Here is a 23753-nt window from a genome sequence, read left to right on the forward strand (position 1 = left end):
CCAGTGTGACCACGGGGTCAAAGGTTACACTGGTGTCAAAATATTACACACATACTGCACATCTTTTTACTGCACTTTATTATGACAGATTAAAAACAGATAGTTGTTCTCTCCTGCTGCCCGACTGGAGCTCAGTTTTACCATCAGTTTATATATAAATACATATTTTTACCTGTTACACAGCTGTGTGCAGGTCACCCATCGGGCAGGACTCTGATCTGATCTCTGAACAGTTAGCAGTGATCTCTCTGTGCAGACTGTGAACCTGTGGATCATAGACTCTGAAGGTGGAGCGGCTGTGTGCAGATGTGGAGGATGTTGAGGCCTCCGCCCAGAGACAGATGTGTGTTTTGACCTCTCAGTGCTCGTCTGTCTCTGCACACATCCCCGTTTATTTCTTCATCCGAGGGGCCCCTTGGAGCCAGTTTCGTAACGCTGCTCCTCCTCGGAGCCCAATCCGTCTCCTGCAGCGATAACAACTCCAAACTGTCTGTTTTATGGAGATGAATCTTCTGCTTCAACGCTTCGTTTACACTGGGGATGTTCCAGAGATTATAGGGGCCCTCCGGCCGGGTGGAGTTAGCGTTCATCTGTCAGAGAGGCAGCGGCTCCGGCTGAGTCTCTCTGAGAGAGACATCGGCCTCAAAGCAGAAACGGAGGCTCGCTGTGAGGTCGGACAGGATGAAGAATGTGGGACAGCGTGTGGTCTGTACACAGTAACATATGAAACATGCTGCAGTTCTGATCTGACCTGCACACACTCACAACAAGACGCCGCTCACAACCAAACACACACCTCCACACACACACAGAGCTCACAACCAAACACACGTCTCCACACACACACACTCACAACAAGACACCGCTCACAACGAAACACACGTCTCCACACACACAAACAGAACTGACAACCAAACACACATCTCAACTCTAAAATATTTACTTCCTTGAAAACAGAGCTGAACTCTGCTGATTTTCTCTCTGTTGTTATCAGCTGAAGAACTTTCACTTTAGTTAGAGTGTGAGAGTAAAGAGAGCCGACAGCATGAAACCTGAACCTGACTGTGCGTGCGTGCGTGCGTGCGTGCGTGTGTGTGTGATCAGGTGCACACTGTGTTTGTGTAGCGTGGAGTAGAGCGGTGGTATTTATTTCTGGAGCCAGCGTTTGCTCTATTTTTCTTCTCAGGACGTGACTCTGGAAATCCTCCAAGGACACGGAGTGAAGCAGCGTGCCAACGCCTCCACGCTCTCGCCAGCAGAGCTCTTTCAGACACCCGCCGCACAAAAGAACAAACAGAACAGCCAGTACCGCCAGGAATCAGGTTGTAGGTGCTGGGACTTCTGGGAAACTGGGAGAGCTGCGGGGTACGTGACAGATCCCCACGGTGCCTGTTTGTGACAGAACATATGATGGCACACTTTAAAACACTCAGGTGTCGTCGATGTGACCTGCTCACACAGGAAACGTGTCACCCCTCAGTGAGGGTTGGTTATGTTGTCGTGCACGCAGCTGTGCCACCATCATAAATTCATGCGCTGTGTGGTGAACAGAGCCGAGCTCAGCCCTCCTGCCCCCGCTGAGGTTGAGACCTGAGCTGACACCAGGCCATGTTTTATTATCCGTCCTGATGATACACTGGAAGATACAGGCTGTACAGACTCTCAGTCGTTTCCTCATGGACAGGCTCCCATGATGCACCTGTGGTGGGATTAGGAAGAATGTTTTATTATCTCTGCTATCAGTCCGTTAATCACAGCGCTCCCCCCGTCATCACTGAGTGTTTCCCTCTGTCTCAGACCTGGGTGGATTTTTTTAACTTCAGTTTTAAACCTGAACAAATTCTGTCACTTCCTGTTTGTCATCACAGTAGCACATCTACTCAGGGGCGTAGCACCAGATTCTGGGCCCTGTGCATAGGTTGTCTCTGTGGGGCCCCTGCCTTTCCTCTCTTGATCCATGTCTCCCTCCAGCACATTCTTATACAACAGTTCATATGATATCTTACGAATCTGCACCTGACAAATGACGTCACGTCCTTAACGTGCAGTTACATGATTACTGTAAAGTTCCAGAGGTTAGCTTTAGGAACAGAAACACGGTGAGGACGAACCTTAACATGACTCACACAGATCTGATCACGTGACTCCAGGGGAAAGTCCCATCCACCACCCCAACCTGCCTCCTTACAGGCGCTCAGGACTGCTTCCTGTTTACTGCCGTCAGCTCATTGGTCACATGATCACAGCCTTTCAACATATGTATGAATTTGGGTGCACTGCTTTTCATAGGAAAACGTTAGTGACAACAGTCGGACCTCACACATCTTTAGATACAGTCAGTTTCTTTCTTTCCTTTTCTGGAGCCCTGACGTCCGTCACTGGGGGAGGATACGTGTCTCCTGCAGCAGAATCACTCACTCAGCTTCAGAGACAAACCTGGTGCAGGGTGGACCGAACCATTTGCAAATTAAAGGGGTGGGAGGGGCCTCAAAGAGCTTCCACTGTTTTTATATTCAAAGTTGAGTCTTTCAGCTGAATCATTTAGCAAATTGTAATTTGCTTATATCACTGATTAATATTTATTCTGGACGTGTCAGGGCCTCCCCTCTTATTGGAGAATAATCAGCCCCACACTGTGACACTCCTGCACTGACCTATGTCATCATGTCATCATGTGGAGCTCCAGCCTGGTTTAGAAAGAGACGACATGCAGCTGGTGTTTGTTGCCTCATGTGTCAGATGGTGAACGTATGGAGGGATTCAGTGAGAAGTTTGAAGTGATTTACAGTTTCTGGTGGAGCAGACCAAACTGTTTCCATTGCGTCCCGTCTCCAACACGTGTTGATGTCCTGAGGAAACTGTAAAGTAATTCATCAGAAGGAGACGTTTGATGTGCTCACAAACAGCGCGGGGGGTCTGTGGTTATTTTACTACCGTCTGATGTTGGTTGCTGTAAGTGTGAGCAGCTGATCTGCTGTGTGTTTGACGGTGACATCATCACAGCGGTCAGAGAGCAGAGACCTGCTGCCTTCAGGTGTCTGCAGAGAGTCAGAGCTGTGAGACAGAGGCAACAGATGAGCATGAGGCAGACGAGAATCTGAGAACTGTGAAAACAAAACCCAAACTGAGACAGAACACAGTCTCCTCTCAACATGATATCATCATCATCATTATCATCATCATCATTTCCTTCAATAAAGTTGAGTTATAATAAATAATTAATGAAGAGAGAAACTCTGAGCTGACAGCTGAGTTGTTAACAAAACAATCAGTGTCTTCAGAGCTGTCTCAGTGAAATGTTCTCAGTGAGACGTTCTCAGTGAGACGTCCTTGTGTCCCCTGAAGACAAATCTGTGATCAAACTGCAGACGAGCACTCACAGTGTCAATAAAATGTTAAAGTGTTAAATGACCTCAGCCGTATTTTTCCTCATCTCCATTTCTGCTGATTGATTCACGAGACAAAGCTGAGGACTGATGCCGGATCAGTTTCTGTCCAGACCTGCCTGTTTTCAGCACATCCAAACATCTGCTGGGCGCCAAGCCGATCGGGGAAACCTGATCCATGTGATCTGAGGTTAAGCTTCAACTCGCTGAGCCAATGTGCTGCTGTTTCCTGCCAGCCTGCACAGGAAGTGATGCAATCACAGCGGGGTGAATCCCTCATGCTCACCAAGGGGTTATGGATCAGTCAGTCAGTCAGTCAGACTGATGGAAACACTGTCTCATCACGACTGCTGCAGCATATTAATCTCTGTCTGTCACTATAGCAACATGTTCCTGTCTGTCTGTCCATCTGTCTATCTGTCTGTGTCTTTCTGTCTATTTGTCTGACCCGTGTCTCCTTGTGTCCCCGCAGGATGTGACTCTGGTTTTGGGAATGCGTCAGCGAAGCGTCTGGACGCTCTGGGCTTTGAGGTGTTCGCCACAGTGCTGGACCTGTCGGGAGACGGAGCCAGAGAGCTGCAGAGAACCTGCTCCGCCCGCCTCACCCTCCTCCAGGTGGACATCACCCAACCACAGCAGATCCAACAGGCGCTGCTCGACACCAAGGCCAAGCTGGGACACAAAGGTAAAGACAGACCAACAAGTTCTCAGGGTTAGATCAGTGTTCCTCGAACTGTTCCTTTAGCTGTTCCTCGAACTGTTCCTTTACTGTTCCTCGAACTGTTCCTTTACTGTTCCTCGAACTGTTCCTTTATCTGTTCCTCGAACTGTTCCTTTACTGTTCCTCTAACTGTTCCTTTAACTGTTCCTTTACTGTTCCTTTATCTGTTCCTTTACTGTTCCTTGAACTGTTCCTTTACTGTTCCTCTAACTGTTCCTTTAACTGTTCCTTTACTGTTCCTTTATCTGTTCCTTTACTGTTCCTTGAACTGTTCCTTTACTGTTCCTCTAACTGTTCCTTTAACTGTTCCTTTACTGTTCCTTTATCTGTTCCTTTACTGTTCCTTGAACTGTTCCTTTACTGTTCCTCTAACTGTTCCTTTAACTGTTCCTTTACTGTTCCTTTATCTGTTCCTTTACTGTTCCTTGAACTGTTCCTTTACTGTTCCTCTAACTGTTCCTTTAACTGTTCCTTTACTGTTCCTTTATCTGTTCCTTTACTGTTCCTTGAACTGTTCCTTTACTGTTCCTCGAACTGCTCCTTTACTGTTCCTCTAACTGTTCCTTTATCTGTTCCTCGAACTGTTCCTTTATCTGTTCCTTTATCTGTTCCTCTAACTGTTCCTTTATCTGTTCCTTGAACCGTGCCTTTGTCTGTTCCTTTAACTGTTCCTCTAACTGTTCCTTTAACTGTTCCTTTATCTGTTCCTTTACTGTTCCTTGAACTGTTCCTTGAACTGTTCCTTTACTGTTCCTCGAACTGCTCCTTTACTGTTCCTCTAACTGTTCCTTTAACTGTTCCTCTAACTGTTCCTTTATCTGTTCCTTTATCTGTTCCTCTAACTGTTCCTCTAACTGTCCCTTTAACTGTTCCTTTATCTGTTCCTCTAACTGTTCCTTTATCTGTTCCTCTAACTGTTCCTTTATCTGTTCCTCTAACTGTTCCTTTAACTGTTCATTTATCTATTCCTCTAACTGTTCCTCGAACTGCTCCTTTATCTGTTCCTTTATCTGTTCCTCTAACTGTTCCTTTAACTGTTCCTCTAACTGTTCATTTCACTGTTCCTTTATCTGTTCTTCTAACTGTTCCTTTAACTGTTCTTTTATCTGTTCCTCTAACTGTTTCTCTCACTGTTCCTCTAACTGTTCCTCGAACTGTTCCTTTAACTGTTCCTTTATATGTTCCTCTAACTGTTCCTTTAACTGTTCCTCTAACTGTTCCTTTATCTGTTCCTCTAACTGTTCCTCGAACTGTTCCTCGAACTGTTTCTCTAACTGTTCCTTTAACTGTTCCTTTATCTGTTCCTCTAACTGTTCCTTTAACTGTTCCTCTAACTGTTCCTTTATCTGTTCCTTTAACTGTTCCTTTATCTGTTCCTCTGTTTCTCTAACTGTTCCTTGAACTGTTCCTTTAACTGTTCCTCTGTTTCTCTAACTGTTCCTTTATCTGTTCCTCTAACTGTCCCTTTATCTGTTCCTTTAACTGTTCCTTTATCTGTTCCTCTAACTGTTCCTTCATCTGTTCCTTTAACTGTTTCTCTAACTGTTACTCTAACTGTTCCTTTAACTGTTCCTTTATCTGTTCCTTTAACTGTTCCTTTATCTGTTCCTCTAACTGTTTCTCTAACTGTTCCTTGAACTGTTCCTTTAACTGTTCCTCTAACTGTTTCTTTAACTGTTCCTTTATCTCTTCCTCTAACTGTTCCTTTATCTCTTCCTCTAACTGTTCCTTTATCTGTTCCTCTAACTGTTCTTCTAACTCTTCCTTTAACTGTTCCTCTAACTCTTCCTTTAACTGTTCCTCTAACTGTTCCTTTAACTGTTCCTCAAACTGTTCCTTTATCTGTTCCTCGAACTGTTTCTCTAACTGTTCCTCTAACAGTTCCTTTAACTGTTCCTTTATCTGTTCCTCTAACTGTTCCTTTATCTGTTCCTCTAACTGTTCCTTTAACTGTCCCTCTAACTGTTCCTTTAACTGTTCCTCTAACTGTTCCTTTAACTGTTCCCTTAACTGTTCCTCTATCTGTTCCTCTAACTGTTCCTTTAACTGTTCCCTTAACTGTTCCTTTATCTGTTCCTCTAACTGTTCCTTTAACTGTTCCTCAAACTGTTCCTCTAACTGTTCCTTTATCTGTTCCTTTATCTGTTCATTTAACTGTTCCCTTAACTGTTCCTTTATCTGTTCTTTGTTTCGTCTCTGTGGTTTTGCTGACGGAGCAGAACATGTGAGTTCCCCTCAGTGTGTGTTCAGAGTTCAGAGAATGTTTGGTGTCCTTCTAGGAACTCAGCTGCAACAGACGAGAAGAAATAACACAGGCTGAATTAATCAACATGAAGAGGAGTAACTGAGGAGTAACTAAGGAGTATTGTAGTGTTGAAGCAGATAACGTCTCATGTTTCTCCTCGGCTGCCCTGTGATTGGCTCAGATCTGCAGCTCCCACTGGCTTTGTAATTAGAGTCAGAGTCATTTAAGGTTACATAGTCAGTGTGTGTGTGTGTGTGTGTGTGTGTGTGTGTAATAAAAGAACTGTGAGGAAAGGTCACACACACTCCCATGTACTCTCTCTGAAACAGTGTGTGTGTGTGTGTGTGGTTTGTGATTGGCTGAGGCTTCAGTGCAGACAGGTGTTTGTTTCAGGTGTGTCAGTGTAAGTGGTGAGTTTCTAGCTGCTGTGACACTGGCATCAGTCCTGACTCCTGGACTAACACACACACACACACACACACACACACACACACACACACACACTCACACAGGTTCAGATAAAGATTTTGGCGTTCGCAGCGTTTCAGCAGCTCCTTCACATAAATCACACACAAATAAACTGGTGTCAGAAACAGAGCAGCTCAGTGATTCACAGTGACTAAAACAGAGTCAAATAAACCTGAGATCAGAGACAGAGGGTAAATAAGCTTTGATATATGAAGTATATATATGACATATGACATTTGATATATGAAGTGTCCAGAGACAGACACACTGAGACATACTGTCTGATATGATAATCACTGAGCTGCTGCCTCATTTTTATTTTGGAAACAGCTCAGACTCAAAACTTTTAGTTTAGTTCAACACAGTAACATAAAAGTCACAAAATAAATGTGTCACATGATCCTTGTCTGACAGGAAGTGTATGTCAGTTAATTCTTTGTTGCTGTTTGAGCGTTTCATTCTGTCATATGAACATAAAACAATGAGTCCACATTTTACAACCATTCTTTAATTTTGTGGAACTCTGTCTGTGTGACTTTAAAATATTGTGTCAGGGACGGACTGGGGGTTTACAGTGAACATGAATCAATCAGTTAGGTTGTTCTGCAGATCAATAAATCTGAGCAGAACAAATGTGTGTTTATTCTAAATGTTAAAGGGACACTTCACCCTATAAACGAAGCTCCATAGTTTTCCTCTTCCCTGTAGTGTTGTTTATCAGCTGTAAAGATGTCGGCCATCTCTCCAACATAAAGGCCACTTCAGAGCAAAGATTGGTGATGAGTTGAAACAGTTGCAGAGAAAAGTGTCAGCGGTGTGAACTGGCCGGTCTGAGCTCGACTCAAGTCGGCTGATGATGTCACCTGACACTCAGCTGGTCAAATGGCCGGTGGCTGGTTTTAACTCAACTCAACTCAAATTTATTTGTAACGCACATTTAAAAACAACTCACGTTGACTAAAGTGCTGTACAAAGGAAATAAAATGCTAAAAAACATATATGTGTGACATAATTGTCAGGAACACAGCTCACACATGTAGAGGCAACACACACAGGCACACATGAGGGTGACTCAAACGCTGATGAATAAAAGTAGGTTTTGAGCCTGGACTTAAACGAGTCAGTGTTGGGGGCAGATCTGATCAGGAGGGGGACGCTGTTCCACGATCACCCCTGAGCTTAACTTTAGTTTAGTTTATTTAAGGATCCACATTAGAAGCACACAAATATGCCTCTAGTCTTCCTGGGGTCCTGAACACGCATACAATGAAGAATATACAGACAACTTCAAAAACAATCAGACAGACTGACTGTACAGTGTAATGTACAAATGACACAATGTACAAGACCGATAATACAGACATTCAGTGATAATTATAATCAACATCGAGTATATAACAAATGAGCTTTACCATAAAGTAATATAGATAATAGTACAATACAACAGAAAAAAACTCTTAAATATAAAATAATACGACAGTGATCGGGCTAACATAGTGCAGCTGTATGAACCCAATGATCAGAGGAAACTATGGCAAAACATAATCAGACAGACTACATGTATAGATGGATATACACTTTGTTAATTGGCTACATATTTCTTAGCAAGGTTTTTGAAAATGATTTTGTTATTGGCAGTAGATCTGATTTCTTTAGGCAAACAATCCCAGAGGACTATTGATCTATATATGACATTAAGCTTATGAGAGTTAGTTTTTGGAGCTGGGAGCAATATATGACCGGAGGCAGCACTTGTTGTACTGTAACCATGCACGGAGATCATATGTATCTGATGAGCCAAGTCTGATGGATATTTGGTGCTAATAATGCTCCACAGTAGCATTAACAGATGTAAATATATTTTCTGTTCTACTGTCAGCCACACCAGCTGTGTGTGTGTGCAGATAGTCTGCGCTTGTTTTGTATGAACAATGAAGAACTAGATGAGCCGCCTTATTCTGAGCAACCTGCAATCTTCTCAGCTGAGGGCCAAGTTACAGAGAAGTACTCTAGATGAGACAGAACCACAGAATGAATAACTGATCTGATTATTGAGGGAGTAATGAATGTAAAACACTTTCTGGTCATACTGGTTCCTTTACCCATTTCAGTGACAATATTATTTATATGATTTGACCAGGATAGTGAGCTGTCAGTGGTTACACCTAAACGTTTCATTGTGTTGACTTATGGGGCTCTATAGAGCTCTATAGAGCGCTGCGCAGCGCAGGGTGGCGCAGGGTGGCAAACCCCGCACAGAGCTAGTTTCAAGCAGCGCAACACGAGGCGCGCTCAGTTTGGTAGTTTGGCAGACCGAGGTGCGCTGAGATGGGTGTGGCGGCTCAGCAGGGGGAGGTGTGGACAGATCCAGCTTGGCGCAGTGACAGTTTCGTGCCAAAAGGCTTCGCCGAAGGTGCGCTAAAAGCTCGCCAGCTGAAACCAGGTCTACTGTCAGCGCAGGGGGAGCGCAGCCGGTGTAAGCCGAAGTTTGGCTGACCGGCGGACAGTGCACACACGTCACCAAAACCTCACAGGCAGGTTTCCAGAATATCAGGCACATTAACAATGCAATAAATACCCAAAAAACACAATTCAATGCAACTATCTGCAATCAGCACATAAATGTATCTCTATATCGACTGTCCCGTCACATCTGATGTCAGATCAAAGGGGATTGGCACCGTTTGGCACGTTTGGCACACGTAATGGAAACCCAACCTGATTTGATTACACAGCTGCAAACTATTGAGTTCACATCCCTCTCAGCCAACCACAAACAGCCACAGCATCAGATAGGGAGTATATATATTCAGCATCTGTCATCTTAGAAAAGTCAAAAGAAAAGAAACAGAGTGAGACTGCGAGAGAGAAAGAGAGAGCACATGCACGAGAGAAACGCAGCATTGATTTACAATTGTGGTGACCTCCTCCCAGGCTACCTTTGCATCATCAGCCCGTGGAGGTCAGCTCACAGTTCCGTATAGTCGGACACTGCGAGCTTGGACCTCCCGGACCAAAACATCAGTTTCCTCCTGGGAGAAGTTTGGCCGTCTGACGCTGCTGCTCTCTTCTGCCATGGCGAATTCAGTAAACTCTCATTACGCCTTCGCGCGGCTCATTTAAGGGCGAGGAGAGGGGCTCATTTGATTGGTGTGATGTGTGTAAAACCCACTCCACGCCTTCTCTCCTCCCTCTTTCTGACTTGCGCAGGTAGGAGGGACGGAGGTGGGACAGAGGAGTAGCTGCGCTCATGTTGTTTATTGCTAATTTTAGTGGAGGGCTTTTGGCCAACATATGTCAGGTTCCAAACACAATGGATTTTGTCTTGGAGATATTTAAAACCAACTTATTGCATTCAACCCACTTATTCACTTCTGTTAGAGCATTACTTAGGGAACAGGCTACAGCCTGCTCAGATATGGTGGCACTGTACAAGGTAGTGTCATCTGCTTACATAACAGTGTTGATATTTTTAACATACAGAGGCAGATCATTGGTGAAAATGGAGTATAATAAAGGCCCGAGGCAGCTTCCTTGTGGGACCCCACAGTCTGTAGCATTCCAGTTTGAATAGCTGCCATTAAAGTAGACTCTCTGCTTCCTTCCTGAGAGATAATGCCTGAACCATGAGGCTGCAGTGGGAGAGAGGCCATAGCACGCTAACTTGCCAATTAGCAAGCTGTGATCGATGACATCAAATGCCGCACTGAAATCCAACATAACTGCTCCCACTAATTTCTTTTCATCCATGACTATTAGCCAGTCATCAGTCATATGTGCAGGTGCGGTGCCTGTTGAATGGTTTTCTCTGTAAGCATGTTGACAGCTAGAAAGTAGAGTATAGTCAGAGAAGTAATCCATCAGTTGCTTAAATACTATTTTTTCAATAACTTTACTTAATAATGGTAAAATACTGATTGGCCGCCGGTTGGGACCGTTACACATTTTGTTTTTGTCTTTTGCAAGAGGAATAATCTTGGCTTCTTTCCACATAGTTGGATGAACCCCATAGCTTAGGCATTGATTGAACATGTGGCATATAGGAGTGGTAACAGAGTTGACTACAAGTTTGAGCATTTTACTTTCTAAGTTATCTGCACCACGGGAACTGGAGTCTGGTTGTGACTTGAGTAGATCTGAAACAGTTTTTCTGTCAATCTGACTGAATTTAAAGAGGTGGTTTTTGTCCTTCATAATTGTTTTCTTTATTAATGTATATGATCGTGAGCCATCACTGCATTGCTTATTCTTTCTTAACTTGTCAATTTTACTGGAGCATGGGACAGCCAGGTCCCCCAGGTCAGCTGACCCGGGGGACCTGGGCGTGGAATAGGAGGTTAGAAGGTCTGAGATCTAGGACGGGGCCAGAGCATTAAACAGGAGAACCTTAAAGTCATTATTCAGTCTGATACCAACACATGTTGACCAGGAAAGGTTCACCATCTGGACATTTTTCTGTTTCCTGCTCTGTGATTTAAACTTTACTCCTGTAAAACCTTCGTGTCGACAGTCTGGACATTTACGGCTGCTCTGCCACTCTGCAAACAGGAAGTTACCTGGGCGGGCCCTTCAGGTGTTTGGCTGTCTGCCAGCCTGGATAATCTTTTCCCGGTTATCTTTCATCAGCTCTGGAACAGCTCAGATAAAAAGAAAAAAGCTCCCATGGTGGCTCGTAAAAACAAAGCAGAGGATTCTGGGTCAGCCGTGTGAGATAAGGACGAGCGCGGCTTGTTTTCAGCAGCAGCACAACAGACAAAGAGGGGCTGACCTGGTGCTGTTCTCCTGAGCTCAGTGAGTTGGCAGTCGGTGCTGTTTGTCATCGCGGTCTTATCTCTGATGCTGCACGTCTTATATATAACCACCAAACTGTTTGCACATGTGCAGATTTAAGCTTTATGACCACAGTTTAAATTTACTCCGTTAAAAGGATCATCAGGAAAATGAATTTACCCAGAATGCACTGAGCTGTTGGCAACAAACTGATGACTTCACACTGAGAGAAGCTGAACTACAGCAGAGTTACCCTGAGGACAAATACAGTTAGGTCAACACATTCTCAGTCCGTCCTAAGAGGGTTTGACGCTACGTTCTTACAGGAAGTGAACACCAACCTGACGGGTGAAAGTCGCCCCCCACCCCTCCCACCCGGCTTACTTGGACTTCTGCCGCCTTAACTTTCGTTGTTGTCATGCTCTGTTTCCTCCATGACGCTGCCAGGCGCTGTTACAAAATGACAGCCCCCGGCTACGTACCATGCTGGCATCGAAGGACGGCTTTTTTTGTCTGTGCCTGACACCTATTTGAGGGGTTTGTTTGGTTCATTAAAGCTTCTTAGAAAAAGAAGTTTAAACTACTTTGTAAAAATGATCAAACTGACAATGTGAGATGAAATTATAACAACATGTACAGCCCAAACCCTCAAGGACAAGCTGTCATTGTACGTTTCCTCAAGCCACAAATACACGCCATTTGCACGGTTCATGTATCACATCATCATCATCTCTAAAATGTCATAGTATCTGAGCTGACTGTGTCATCAGGAGGTGGAGGGGACGGTGGATGGTGTGACACCTCAGAGAGACGCCTGCAGAGCTGCAGACACTGTTCAGCACCAACTAACTACACACCGGATGTTTTTAGTGACTGGTCACTGTGTTTCCAGCTGCCTGTTAGCTCCCAGTCGTGGGTGTTTTCCCAGCAGGGGTTGTGCCATGAAAGACTGTTGTTTTTTTATTGGCACCACTGCATTTCCTGCTGGACTGTAGCCCCCTCCTGATCCTCTCCAACCCATAACCAAGTGTTTTTGTAACTAAACAGATCTGCAGTGGTTCTACATGATTCTGAATGGATCGCAAGTGACTCACAGACATGTTGAGTTTGTTGTTTGTTTTAAGTACAGTGAATGCCCAGCTCAGAGCTTTTATTTTGAAGTGTTGTTTCCTGCTGTGGAGTGAGCGACTAATGGACAGTTACTTAACAGAGACAGCAAACTTTGTGGCCAAACACAAGTATGACGCTGAGTGTATTAAACTTTGTGAATCTGGACCAGGTGGGAGCCACTTTGTTTCATAATAAATGCAATGTACCAGGTGTCTGTGGACACGTACAGTGACGGTATTTATTCTGCTGACTGGGTTAAAAAATGATAAAAAAAAAAAAGTAATTTAACTGCTTGAATCACAGTGTAGACATGAAGGTAGTTGAACTATCAGCAAACTACTGTGACATGCACTTAAACTACTAGTGTCAGAACGTATGGTTGACTCCTCCCCAAACGACTGATGGATCATTACTGTTGCACTGATGTGAAAACATGAAGCACGATTTTAATGTTGTGAGATCAGATCTGCTCTGAGATCAGTTCTCAAAGTGACGATATGGTGAAAGTTGCATTTGTAAAGCTCCTTTGTAGTTTTCCGACAACTCAAAGCGCTGCTGTACTGCTGAGGCAGCTTTACAAGGTCCCACCTGCTCATCTGAACATCATTCACATGCAGTGTCACCAAGAGCAGTTTGGGCTTCATATTTATATCAACGTACTCTCATAGAACAGTTTTTATGATATCTTATGAATCTGCACCCCATGAATGACGTGACGTCCTTAACGTCCAGTTACATGATAGAAGTTACAGAGGTTAGCTTTAGGAACAGAAACACGGTGAGGACGAACCATAACATGTATCAACGTTCACACAGATCTGATCACGTGACTCCACCCCAACCTGCCTCCTTACTCCTTACTGCTTCCTGTTTACTGGCGTCAGCTCATTGGTCACATGATCACAGCCTTTCAACATACATGACATATGTATGAATTTGGGTGGATTGCTTTTTTGTAGGAAAACATATGAAACATTTGTGAGAACAGTCTGATAGACACATATAGATATATAAACTGTATATAGAGAGGTATAGCTGTGTGTCATCTGTGTAAATACTGACACATATTTCCTGTACATGTTACAGGGCTGAGTTCAGACTGCGTGTCCACACCTAAATGGAAACAGACTCTGTTCTGGGTCTTCACCGACCAGCTGGTGGCAGTTGTATAAACACACCTGTGATGTTTGCTGTGTGTGTGTCTGTGTGTCCGGCAGGTCTGTGGGGTTTGGTGAACAACGCCGGCGTGTGTGTGAACTTCGGAGATGCTGAGCTGTCGCTGATGTCAAACTTCCGCGGCTGCATGGAGGTCAACTTCTTCGGCACGCTGAGCGTCACTAAGAGCTTCCTGCCGCTGCTAAGACAGGCCAAAGGACGCATCGTGTCCATCTCCAGCCCTGCTGGTGAGTGCCCCACAAACACACACACATACACACACACACACACATGGATGATGTAATACATCTTAATTGAATGTTCCAGAACAACTGAACCACAGATGAACTGACTGCTGCCTTCAAGCTGCCAAACTAAACAAATAGTGCTGCTGCTCGTCTCTCTGCCGTCTGTGTTTCCAACTGACATCTCGCCAAAACATCAGAGTTCAACCAAATCAATCACAAAGGTTCATCCCCCCCGACACAAGTTACACACTCAGCAGATTTCAGCTGGAGCTCCATCTGATGAAATGTGCAGAGTTTCACTTTGAGGCTGCATGCGGTCGAGAGGAAAACTCACAACGTCCAAAATCTGCAGAACAGAACCAAAACACGACCAACAGAGCCGGAGTTAATCATTCTGGAATAAGTAACCACTTCATAACTTAGATATATGAACCAATGAAACTGACCGCCTGTTCTCTGAGAGTAACAGCAGATATGAAGGTTCTCTAAAACACTTCAGAGACTGATGATGTCACCAAAACTCTCCTTACTTCTCTTCTGTATAACTCATTAAACACAGTCAGCGTCCATCAAGAACAAACGTCCACTCAGCTGCAGAATCGTCATGTCTTCAAGTTTCCTTCAGGCTCTAGAGGAAGAGGAGCGCAGCAGAGGGTGAAGAGTCTCTGAGCTGTTGTTTCCTCCTGTTATTTATTTCCCTTTCAAATCCTGCGTGTGATGTTTACAGCTGATCATGTGACTGTACAGGTGAGACTGTTCCTGTAATTCCACACAAAGACGCCTTTATCTCACTGATTCATTCATCAGAGGCTCCTCCTCCTCCTCTTCCTCCTCCTCCTCCTCCTCCTCCTCCTCAGTGAGCCTCCAGCTGATCCCGGACTGTTTCCTGGCTGTACGAGGTTCAGCCTTCATCACAGTAGTACAGTGGTGTTCATTATGTCTTTAGTTTCTGATAATGACTTTAGTTGTTCTTTTACCTCAGACATGTTGTGATGTCACACACCTTGACATGTTTCTTCCTCAGAACTGTCCCTTGGTGGTTGTGACGCGTCTTCATCAGCTGATCTGTCAGTCAGCTGATATTAGGGAGGCGTGACCGTCCTGTCAGTTTGTGACAGTTTTGTCTGAGATAAAAGAACAGCTGAAGTCACTGTGCTGTAAACAGTGATGAAGAGCAGTCAGGGTGGAGTAAAGCAGCATCTGATGAAGAGCAGCAGAGGAACCTCACAGTCTGCGTGTCTGTCACATGTGACAGCTTTTAATGGACTTATTTGACCTTTTCTCCTGAACGCCTCCTGGACTTCCTGTGTGGGCGGAGCTGATGAGTTCAGTGAGATCCAGCTGAGAGCTCCAGAGTAAGTGGACCTGACGTTTGGAGCCTCAGAGACACAGAAACACGAACAGCTGTGAGCATGGCGTCCTCTGATAATAATGACGTCACGCTGCGGCTGACAGCAGCAGCTCCCACAATCCTCTGCACAGCGACCTAAAGTGTGTCACAACACTAAAAGGTCACATGACTGAGCATTAGATCTTTGTGCTTCCTGCCTGACACACCTGTACAGGGACTACAGAACAGAAATGCATCATGGGTATTCATCCTGCAGACTGAGAAAGGTTTTCTGATCTTTGAGTCAAAGCAAGTGAAGTTTATGATGTTGAGCCACCACGTTTCCATGGTGATGGCAAGAACAGCATACATGCTGGTATCTGTATGAACCAAATCACTGTGACATCACTGTGACATCAGTAAACATTTCACTTCTGTATGTTTATGTTCTAGGTTTCTTTATGAGCCTCTGTGATGAACTGAATCTACAGACACTGAGGTCACCTGAGGTTCACACCCTGCTCATTGGTCCAGGTGTGTGTGATGTCATGATGATGATGTCATACCTGTATTTCAGGTGACCAGCCCTTCCCCTGCCTGGCGGCGTACGGAGCGTCTAAAGCAGCTCTCAATCTTTTCATCAACACTCTGAGACACGAGCTGCAGCCGTGGGGCGTCCACGTCTCCACCATCCTGCCCTCCGCCTTCAAGACAGGTAACTACACCTGCTGCACCACACACTGCACCACCTGCTACACCACCCACTCACACTGCACCATCCTGCCCTCCGCCTTCATGACAGGTAACTACACCTGCTGCACCACCCACTCACACTGCACCATCCTGCCCTCCGCCTTCATGACAGGTAACTACACCTGCTGCACCACCACCTGCTGCACCATCCACTCAATCACCTTCTGTACCACCACCCACTGCACCTCCACCTCTATACCATCACACAGGTTGAGGTGAGGTGTTGATGGTTCTGGCTCCTGATTGGTCAGGAGTAGCGGCGCTGCTCTTCCTGTTGTGGTTTGGCCTCATGATGAACATGATGATCGGACTCCTGCTGAGGAGAATACTGTCCTAATGAGGACCACATGTGGGCCGGGCCATCTGTTCACACACACACACACGCGCACACACACACACAGACACGCACACGCACACGCACTCAGGACAAAGTGCTGACTGTAGAGTGTGAGCTTCCTGCAGGATGGATGTGATTAAAGAGGAGCAGCAGGAGGAAGATGATGATGATGGGTCTGTTGCTCCTCTTTACTCTCTGGTTTTGTGTGTGTGTGTGTGCAGATACACACAGACGTGTTGAGATAACCAGGTGTGTGTGTGTGTGTGTGTGATGTAAACAGCGAGCTGGGCACACTTTATCCTGCTGATCTCACTTTAATCCTGTAGGAACAGGTTTGTATTTAAAGTCTAATCCTGCTGTTACTCTGCAGCTCAGGTTGGCGCTCCGCCCACTGGGTGGATGAACTTTATCCACACTTTGTGTTGCCATCCTGTTCAGCACCCACTCTGTGAAACCAACGCTGGCTTGTGCTGACTCACACAGATACAACATGTTTGTCCACATTGACAGCGTCCTGCTGCAGCCGCACAGAAACATGACAGTGAACTGTGTCAGTGTGAAACTACAGACAACCAACAGATGGTCTGAGGGAGTTCCTCTCACGGCGCTCACACTCAGCACACGACAACGTTTCAGAGCTCTCATTTATTTTTTTAATTATCTTTATCTTCACGTTTACATGTAACGCTCTTCATTTCTTCATTTAACAACTATGCTTTAAATCTTTTTAAACTTCATTACGTTGTCATCTCATCATCACTGTACATCTTCACCTCAGTACATCTTCACCTCAGCACATCTTCACCTCAGTACAACGTCACCTCAGTACATCATCACCTCAGTACATCATCACCTCAGTACAACGTCACCTCAGTACAACGTCACCTCAGCACATCATCACCTCAGTACATCATCACCTCAGTACATTATCACCTCAGTACATTATCACCTCAGTACATTATCACCTCAGTACATCATCACCTCAGTACATCATCACCTCAGCACATCATCACCTCAGTACATCATCACCTCAGTACATCATCACCTCAGTACATCATCACCTCAGTACATTATCACCTCAGTACATCATCACCTCAGTACATTATCACCTCAGTACATTATCACCTCAGTACATTATCACCTCAGTACATCATCACCTCAGTACATTATCACCTCAGTACATTATCACCTCAGTACATCATCACCTCAGTACATCATCACCTCAGTACATTATCACCTCAGTACATCATCACCTCAGTACATCATCACCTCAGTACATCATCACCTCAGTACATCATCACCTCAGTACATTATCACCTCAGTACATCATCACCTCAGTACATCATCACCTCAGTACATTATCACCTCAGTACATCATCACCTCAGTACATCATCACCTCAGTACATTATCACCTCAGTACATTATCACCTCAGTACATTATCACCTGAGTACATCATCACCTCAGTACATCATCACCTCAGTACATCATCACCTCAGTACATTATCACCTCAGTACAACGTCACCTCAGTACATTATCACCTCAGTACATCATCACCTCAGTACATCATCACCTCAGTACATTATCACCTCAGTACAACGTCACCTCAGTACATTATCACCTCAGTACATCATCACCTCAGTACATCATCACCTCAGTACATCATCACCTCAGTACATTATCACCTCAGTACAACGTCACCTCAGCACATCATCACCTGAGTACAACGGCACACATACTTTAACACTGGACTTTAACACTGGAACATCTCTCACTCATTTGACAGCAGCAGTCATGTGGTGTTTACAGTCAGTGTGCAGTGGTTGTTGCCGTGGTAAACCTGAACTCTGTCATCCCCTGCAGGTCAGTCCACTAACCACGCCTACTGGGAGCAGCAGCACAAGCAGCTGCTGCAGAATCTGTCACCGGCGCTGCTCGAGGAGTACGGCGAGGACTACCTGAACGAGACCAAGGAGCTGTTCCAGAGCCACGCCAGCCAGGCCAACCCCGACCTCAGCCCCGTCACAGACGCCATCGTCCAGGCGCTGCTGTCCCCGCAGCCACAGGTGCGCTACTTTGCGGGGCCCGGCGTCGGCCTCATGTACTTCATCCACAGCTTCTGCCCCTTCAGCATCAGCAACCGCTTCCTCCAGAAACTGTTTGTGAAAAAGACTTTGATGCCGCGCGCTTTGAGGAAGCAGTCAGGCTTCGACCTGAACCTGAGTCTCCACAACAACAACAACAACAACAATGAGGAGAAAGTAGCGGCGAGACAGTAGGTGACAAAACCACCTGCAGATAGAGGACCATTTCTGTAACGCACTCATAGAGCTGTTTCCTGTGCTTTTCTATGTGTTGTTTTTAACTGTTGAAAGGATCATAGAGACACACCAAATGGTTTCTGTTTGTTTCTGTGTTATCTGGCCCTGCGGCGCCCCCCTGTGGACATTCAGGGGGAGGGGTCTGGTAGAGGTAGCAGTGTAGCCACAGGTCGATAAGAGAACACTTCACCTCCGTCAGCGAGATCAGCCGCTCTGACCTCACACTGACTTCATGTGCCTTCATCACACAGAGGACAGAGCCACAGCAGAGATCAGCAGCTGGTTCTGACAGGCGACCATGTAGATGCTCTGATGATGTCATCGCGTCCTCACATCTCAACAAAGACAAGCTATGGCAAAGAGAACAACATTTATTCTGGAGGTCTTAATTTGATTTTAGATTAGATCTGTCACGACCACAAAAGGGAGCAGAGGAAGAAGAAACACATGATGTCAAGATGTAAACGTTTAGTATTAGCTGTTAGCATAACGCTAAATACAAGGTGAGGACGTTTTCCTTGAAGGAAACAGAACACGTTTGAGATCAAGGACTATAAATCAATAAATACGTGACATTAGATTAATTAGTCACTCAAACAGTCACGCTTAAATTGAGATACAATCAGATTAAATCAGGATAAAGTCAGGATTAAGAGAGGATAGAATTTGGATTAAATGAAGTTTAAATTGGGATTTAATCTGAATAAAGTCAAGACTAAATCTGGATTTAATAAAGACAAATTTGGGATTTAATCCAGATATGCTCAGATTAAATCTGAATTAAAGCAGGATTAAGTCAGTATTAAATCAAGATAAAGTCAGGATAAAGTCAAGAGGAAGTCAGGATTAAATCAGGATAAAATCAGGATTTAATCAGGATAAAGTCAGGATTAAATCAGGATAAAGTCAGGATTTAATCAGGATAAAGTCAGGATTAAATCAAGGTAAAATTAGGAGTAAATCAGGGTAAAGTCAAAAGAAAGTCAGGATAAAATCAGGATAAAGTCAGGATTAAATCAAGGTAAAATCAGGACTAAATCAGGGTAAAGTCATGAGAAAGTCAGGATTAAATCAGGATAAAGTCAGGATTTAATCAGGATAAAGTCAGGATAAAGTCAGGATAAAATCAGGCTAAAGTCAGGATTAAATCAAGGTAAAATCAGGACTAAATCAGGGTAAAGTCATGAGAAAGTCAGGATTAAATCAGGATAAAGTCAGGATTTAATCAGGATAAAGTCAGGATAAAGTCAGGATTAAATCAGGATAAAGTCAGGATTACATCAAGGTAAAATCAGGACTAAATCAGGGTAAAGTCCAGATTAAATCAACAGAAAGTCAGAATTAAATTAGAAGAAATTCCAAATTAACTCAGCATTTTCTGCCCTTTAGCAGTTCAAAGGGTGACCAATCAAAATCATTGGTAGATTGATTGATAACGCCTCATCAGCTGGATCTTTGTTGAGATATTTGACCATCTTAAAATGAGCACTAACTCCATCCGTGTGGTGCGTCAGGAGCCTCGAAACGAGCGTGCTCAATGAAACATTCTGCTGTGGTGACGCCTCTGTCTGTCAGATTTTATACTGACATCTCTGATCATACAGGAAGATTAATACATTTATATTCAAAGGATTTATTAACTTCAGAGGAACAGGAACCAGAATAATTTCAAAATAAAAGCTCACATTCAGCTTTTGTTTGTTTTGTACTCAGAAAACTAAAATCTGGTGTCTGTGTTTGATTTTCAGAAGAGGAGGGAGTTAATGAGCAGAGTCTCTCGTTTATTCCTTCTGCTGCAAGTTTTTTAAATCAAAAATACATTTTAGTTTTTTTTACTCTTCAGAATAAAGTTCTTCTGCAGAGAGCAGCACATCATCCAGCTGTGTTTAGTTTCTGTGTCTCTGAGTTCATGTCGAGGATCTCTGGATGTTGCGTCGCCTCCTGTCGTGTTTTTAATGACTCCCATTAATAAAGCAGTGATGTTTCCAGCTGTGACGAATCCAGCAGGTCTGTTCGCTGTGGTTCAGATAAATCCGTCATAAAGTCTCAACAACAACAACAGCAACAACAACAACAACAGCAACAACAACAACAACAGCAACAACAACGACGTTAGACAGTGGAATATATTTGCACTTGTATGCACATGTTGAGTTCAGTGTGTTTCTGAGGTCTGATTCGCCTCCTCCAACGTTATTAATGTTTCTGTTTGTTTTTCTTTTTGAATCAAACTATTTATGGTGTCTTTTCATGTATCATCACTTAAACTGTGAATTTTATATTAAAACAATGTAAAAATGACTCAAAAAAACAGCAACACACGTGTGATGTAAAATGTTCACTTGGTTCGTTCTTTGATAGAAATAAAGTCGACTTTTTCAGACTTTGCTTCCTCTGATATATAAATATATATATATGTGTGTTTTATTGAGGTGCAGACAACACTTGAACAAATATATACACTGATGTTTTAATGAAGAAAAAGACACAAAGGAAAAAAAGTGATTTGACAGGATTTCAATTATTTTTTGAAACATAAAAATAATAACACAAAAAAAGGTAAAACTTCTCACAGCCTCACCAGAAAACATACGACTCACATCCATGTCACACCATCCTCCATCCCCTCCACCTGCTGATGTCACACCATCCTCCATCCCCTCCACCTGCTGATGTCACACCATCCTCCATCCCCTCCACCTGCTGATGTCACAGTTAGCTCAGATACTACGTCACTGTAGAAACGTATGTTACGTATCCACACTTTGCAGGAAGGCACAGTGACAGCATTTACTGTACAGACCGAACTGATGAGGCGTCATGGTGGCGTTAGTTTGCTGTGTCACTGAAAACCATTGAAACCATCCAGTTCAAACTCTCACAGATGACCTCATCAGAGTATTAAGACAAGATATATACAAGCAGTGCTTAATTTGAGCCGGAATGTACTGGAATGCATACCAGTATCTTTTCAGAAAAGGCCCTGGTGCGTTCCGGAACTAATTTGCATGGGTCTACATACAGTATTGGCTGATGTCACTGGTGTTGCAGGGTGGAGTACCGTAGTACTACGGTGCCTCACGTACCACTACTGTGGGATAAGTTCAAAGTCCATTCGCAAGAGGGTGAGTGTCCATGCACCGTTCAATAACGGCACGCGCTGGCCACCTGGCACTCAATATGCTGCTGTAGTGGTTTGTTTTCCAGACATGTGAGTATCTTTGAGCAGTGAAAGTTATTATTTAATTCTTTTTACTTGTCAGCAGTGATTTGTTTTCCACAGAGCTCTACGTGCAAGCATTTTACTCACATTTACGACTAAAAATAGTTTTGTGCCAGCAAAATAAATCATTCAGCACGTTGTGTGAGTAGGCCTACAGATTTCAACCAGCAGCAGAAACGAAAGGCGAATCCTGCCGGTTGTGGTTTAACGGGGGTCACAGACAGGAATACGGTGGTCAAATAGCCTACGGCGGCTCCGCGGCGCAAGATAACGGCTTACCGGCGACAGTGAAGTCCGGCTCCAGGTCTAATAATTTCCTCTTCTTGGTGTCATGACTGCCCAAAAGTACCTGGACAACCGAGCCGTGGCGGCACACAGGTATGTGGCGTGTCAGAGGAGAAACGAGCCGTTCACATTTCTCTCTCTGTGGCAGGTAACGGTCCACAAACCTCACCGCACTTTAGGGACTGTTCTTTACTTATGAAGGGACTGTTCTTTACTTGTCAGGGGAGGAGGGTGGCTGGATGATTTTTATTTTATTTATTTATTTTATTTTGATCCCCCCTATGTTAATCACTCATTGATGCTGTTTTTGAAGTATGAATAAGTCAATAAGTAATTTATTCCATTGAAATATCATTGATGTATTATAGAAAAGTGATTTATCTTTTCATAAATGACAAAAGGCACATCTGCCTCATTTTTGCTGTGGTATCGCTTAAAAAAGTGTTCCCCCACTTTTGGAAGTAGGGGAACACTGCTCTCTCAGAGGCCCAAAGTGTTCCCCTACTTCTAATTTTACAAATTAAGCACTGTATACAAGTTATTTACCTGCAAGATGCAGGTGGTAACAGTTATGTTACTCGGTGCATTTTAATATGATTGATTGATTGATTGATTGATTGATTTCATTTGTGTCATGTCATGCACACTTGCATGTGCCCAGCCCTCATGGGTTTACAAGACATCCTTACAATGACGTTGCAGTAACAATTATTTAACTCCTCAGTGCAGAAACAGGATCCTCTGCCTCCTGTCTCAGGCCTGACAGAGAAATATTTCTCTGTGAATATTAACAGACACTCTGTGACCGTATTAATAAAACTAATCCGATCCTCTGGCAGAAAAACATGCAAATAAATCTTGTCCTGTTTTATTGTTGGATTATCAGAGACACCTGGTTGTGACTCCATGAACAGCTGCCGTCAGTTTATCAGAGGACAGAACGAGCGAGTGTTTATTCTTCACAGATCTGCAGTTATTTTAACTGAACTCCAGCCAGAGAACTCCGAGAGACCCGAGGGCCGACGGTCACCACCACCACCGCAGAAGAAGACAAGGGGGGGCCTCCACCGAGGGGTCGACCACATGATCTTTGACCCACTGTGTGTTTCATTTCCCTCCACATGTCTCACCATGTGTGTTCATATCAGAGGTGTTTGACGACGAGGTGCTGACTCACACTCCTGAGACATCAAATAAATTTCAGGAGTTTTTAATGAGCTCGTATGTTAGTTCCCAGCAGGCTGGGTCCGTATGTTCTCTCCATGTGACTGTGACTGTCCTGTGGTTTAATCATGCATGTTACAGCCCACATAGAAACACTCAGTGTGGATAATCACCATCAAACATCAGGGCACACGCTGACTACACCTCTGTACATGGACTCACTCTGTGTCTCTCATC

General features: G+C 44.2%; 1 protein-coding gene across 2 annotated transcripts in view; it reads left to right on the forward strand.

Annotated features, from left to right (window-relative positions):
• The window catches only part of hsd11b2 (hydroxysteroid (11-beta) dehydrogenase 2), a 31888-nt gene extending 10661 nt beyond the window's left edge, over window positions 1-21227 (forward strand). The window contains exons 2-5 of one of the 2 annotated variants that reach the window (XM_033620121.2): window positions 3859-4071; window positions 13918-14103; window positions 16011-16148; window positions 18387-21227. In XM_033620121.2, the coding sequence (XP_033476012.1) occupies window positions 3859-4071; window positions 13918-14103; window positions 16011-16148; window positions 18387-18802 (953 nt within the window). In that variant the 3' untranslated portion in view covers window positions 18803-21227. Of the gene's footprint in view, window positions 1-3858; window positions 4072-13917; window positions 14104-16010; window positions 16236-16298; window positions 17255-18386 lie in introns of those variants that run through there. The other variant, XM_078172966.1, reaches the window with a different exon arrangement.
• Window positions 21228-23753: the final 2526 nt, after the last annotated feature.

The sequence above is a fragment of the Epinephelus lanceolatus genome, chromosome 2 (genome assembly GCF_041903045.1).
Source record: "Epinephelus lanceolatus isolate andai-2023 chromosome 2, ASM4190304v1, whole genome shotgun sequence".
NCBI lineage: Eukaryota > Metazoa > Chordata > Actinopteri > Perciformes > Serranidae > Epinephelus > Epinephelus lanceolatus.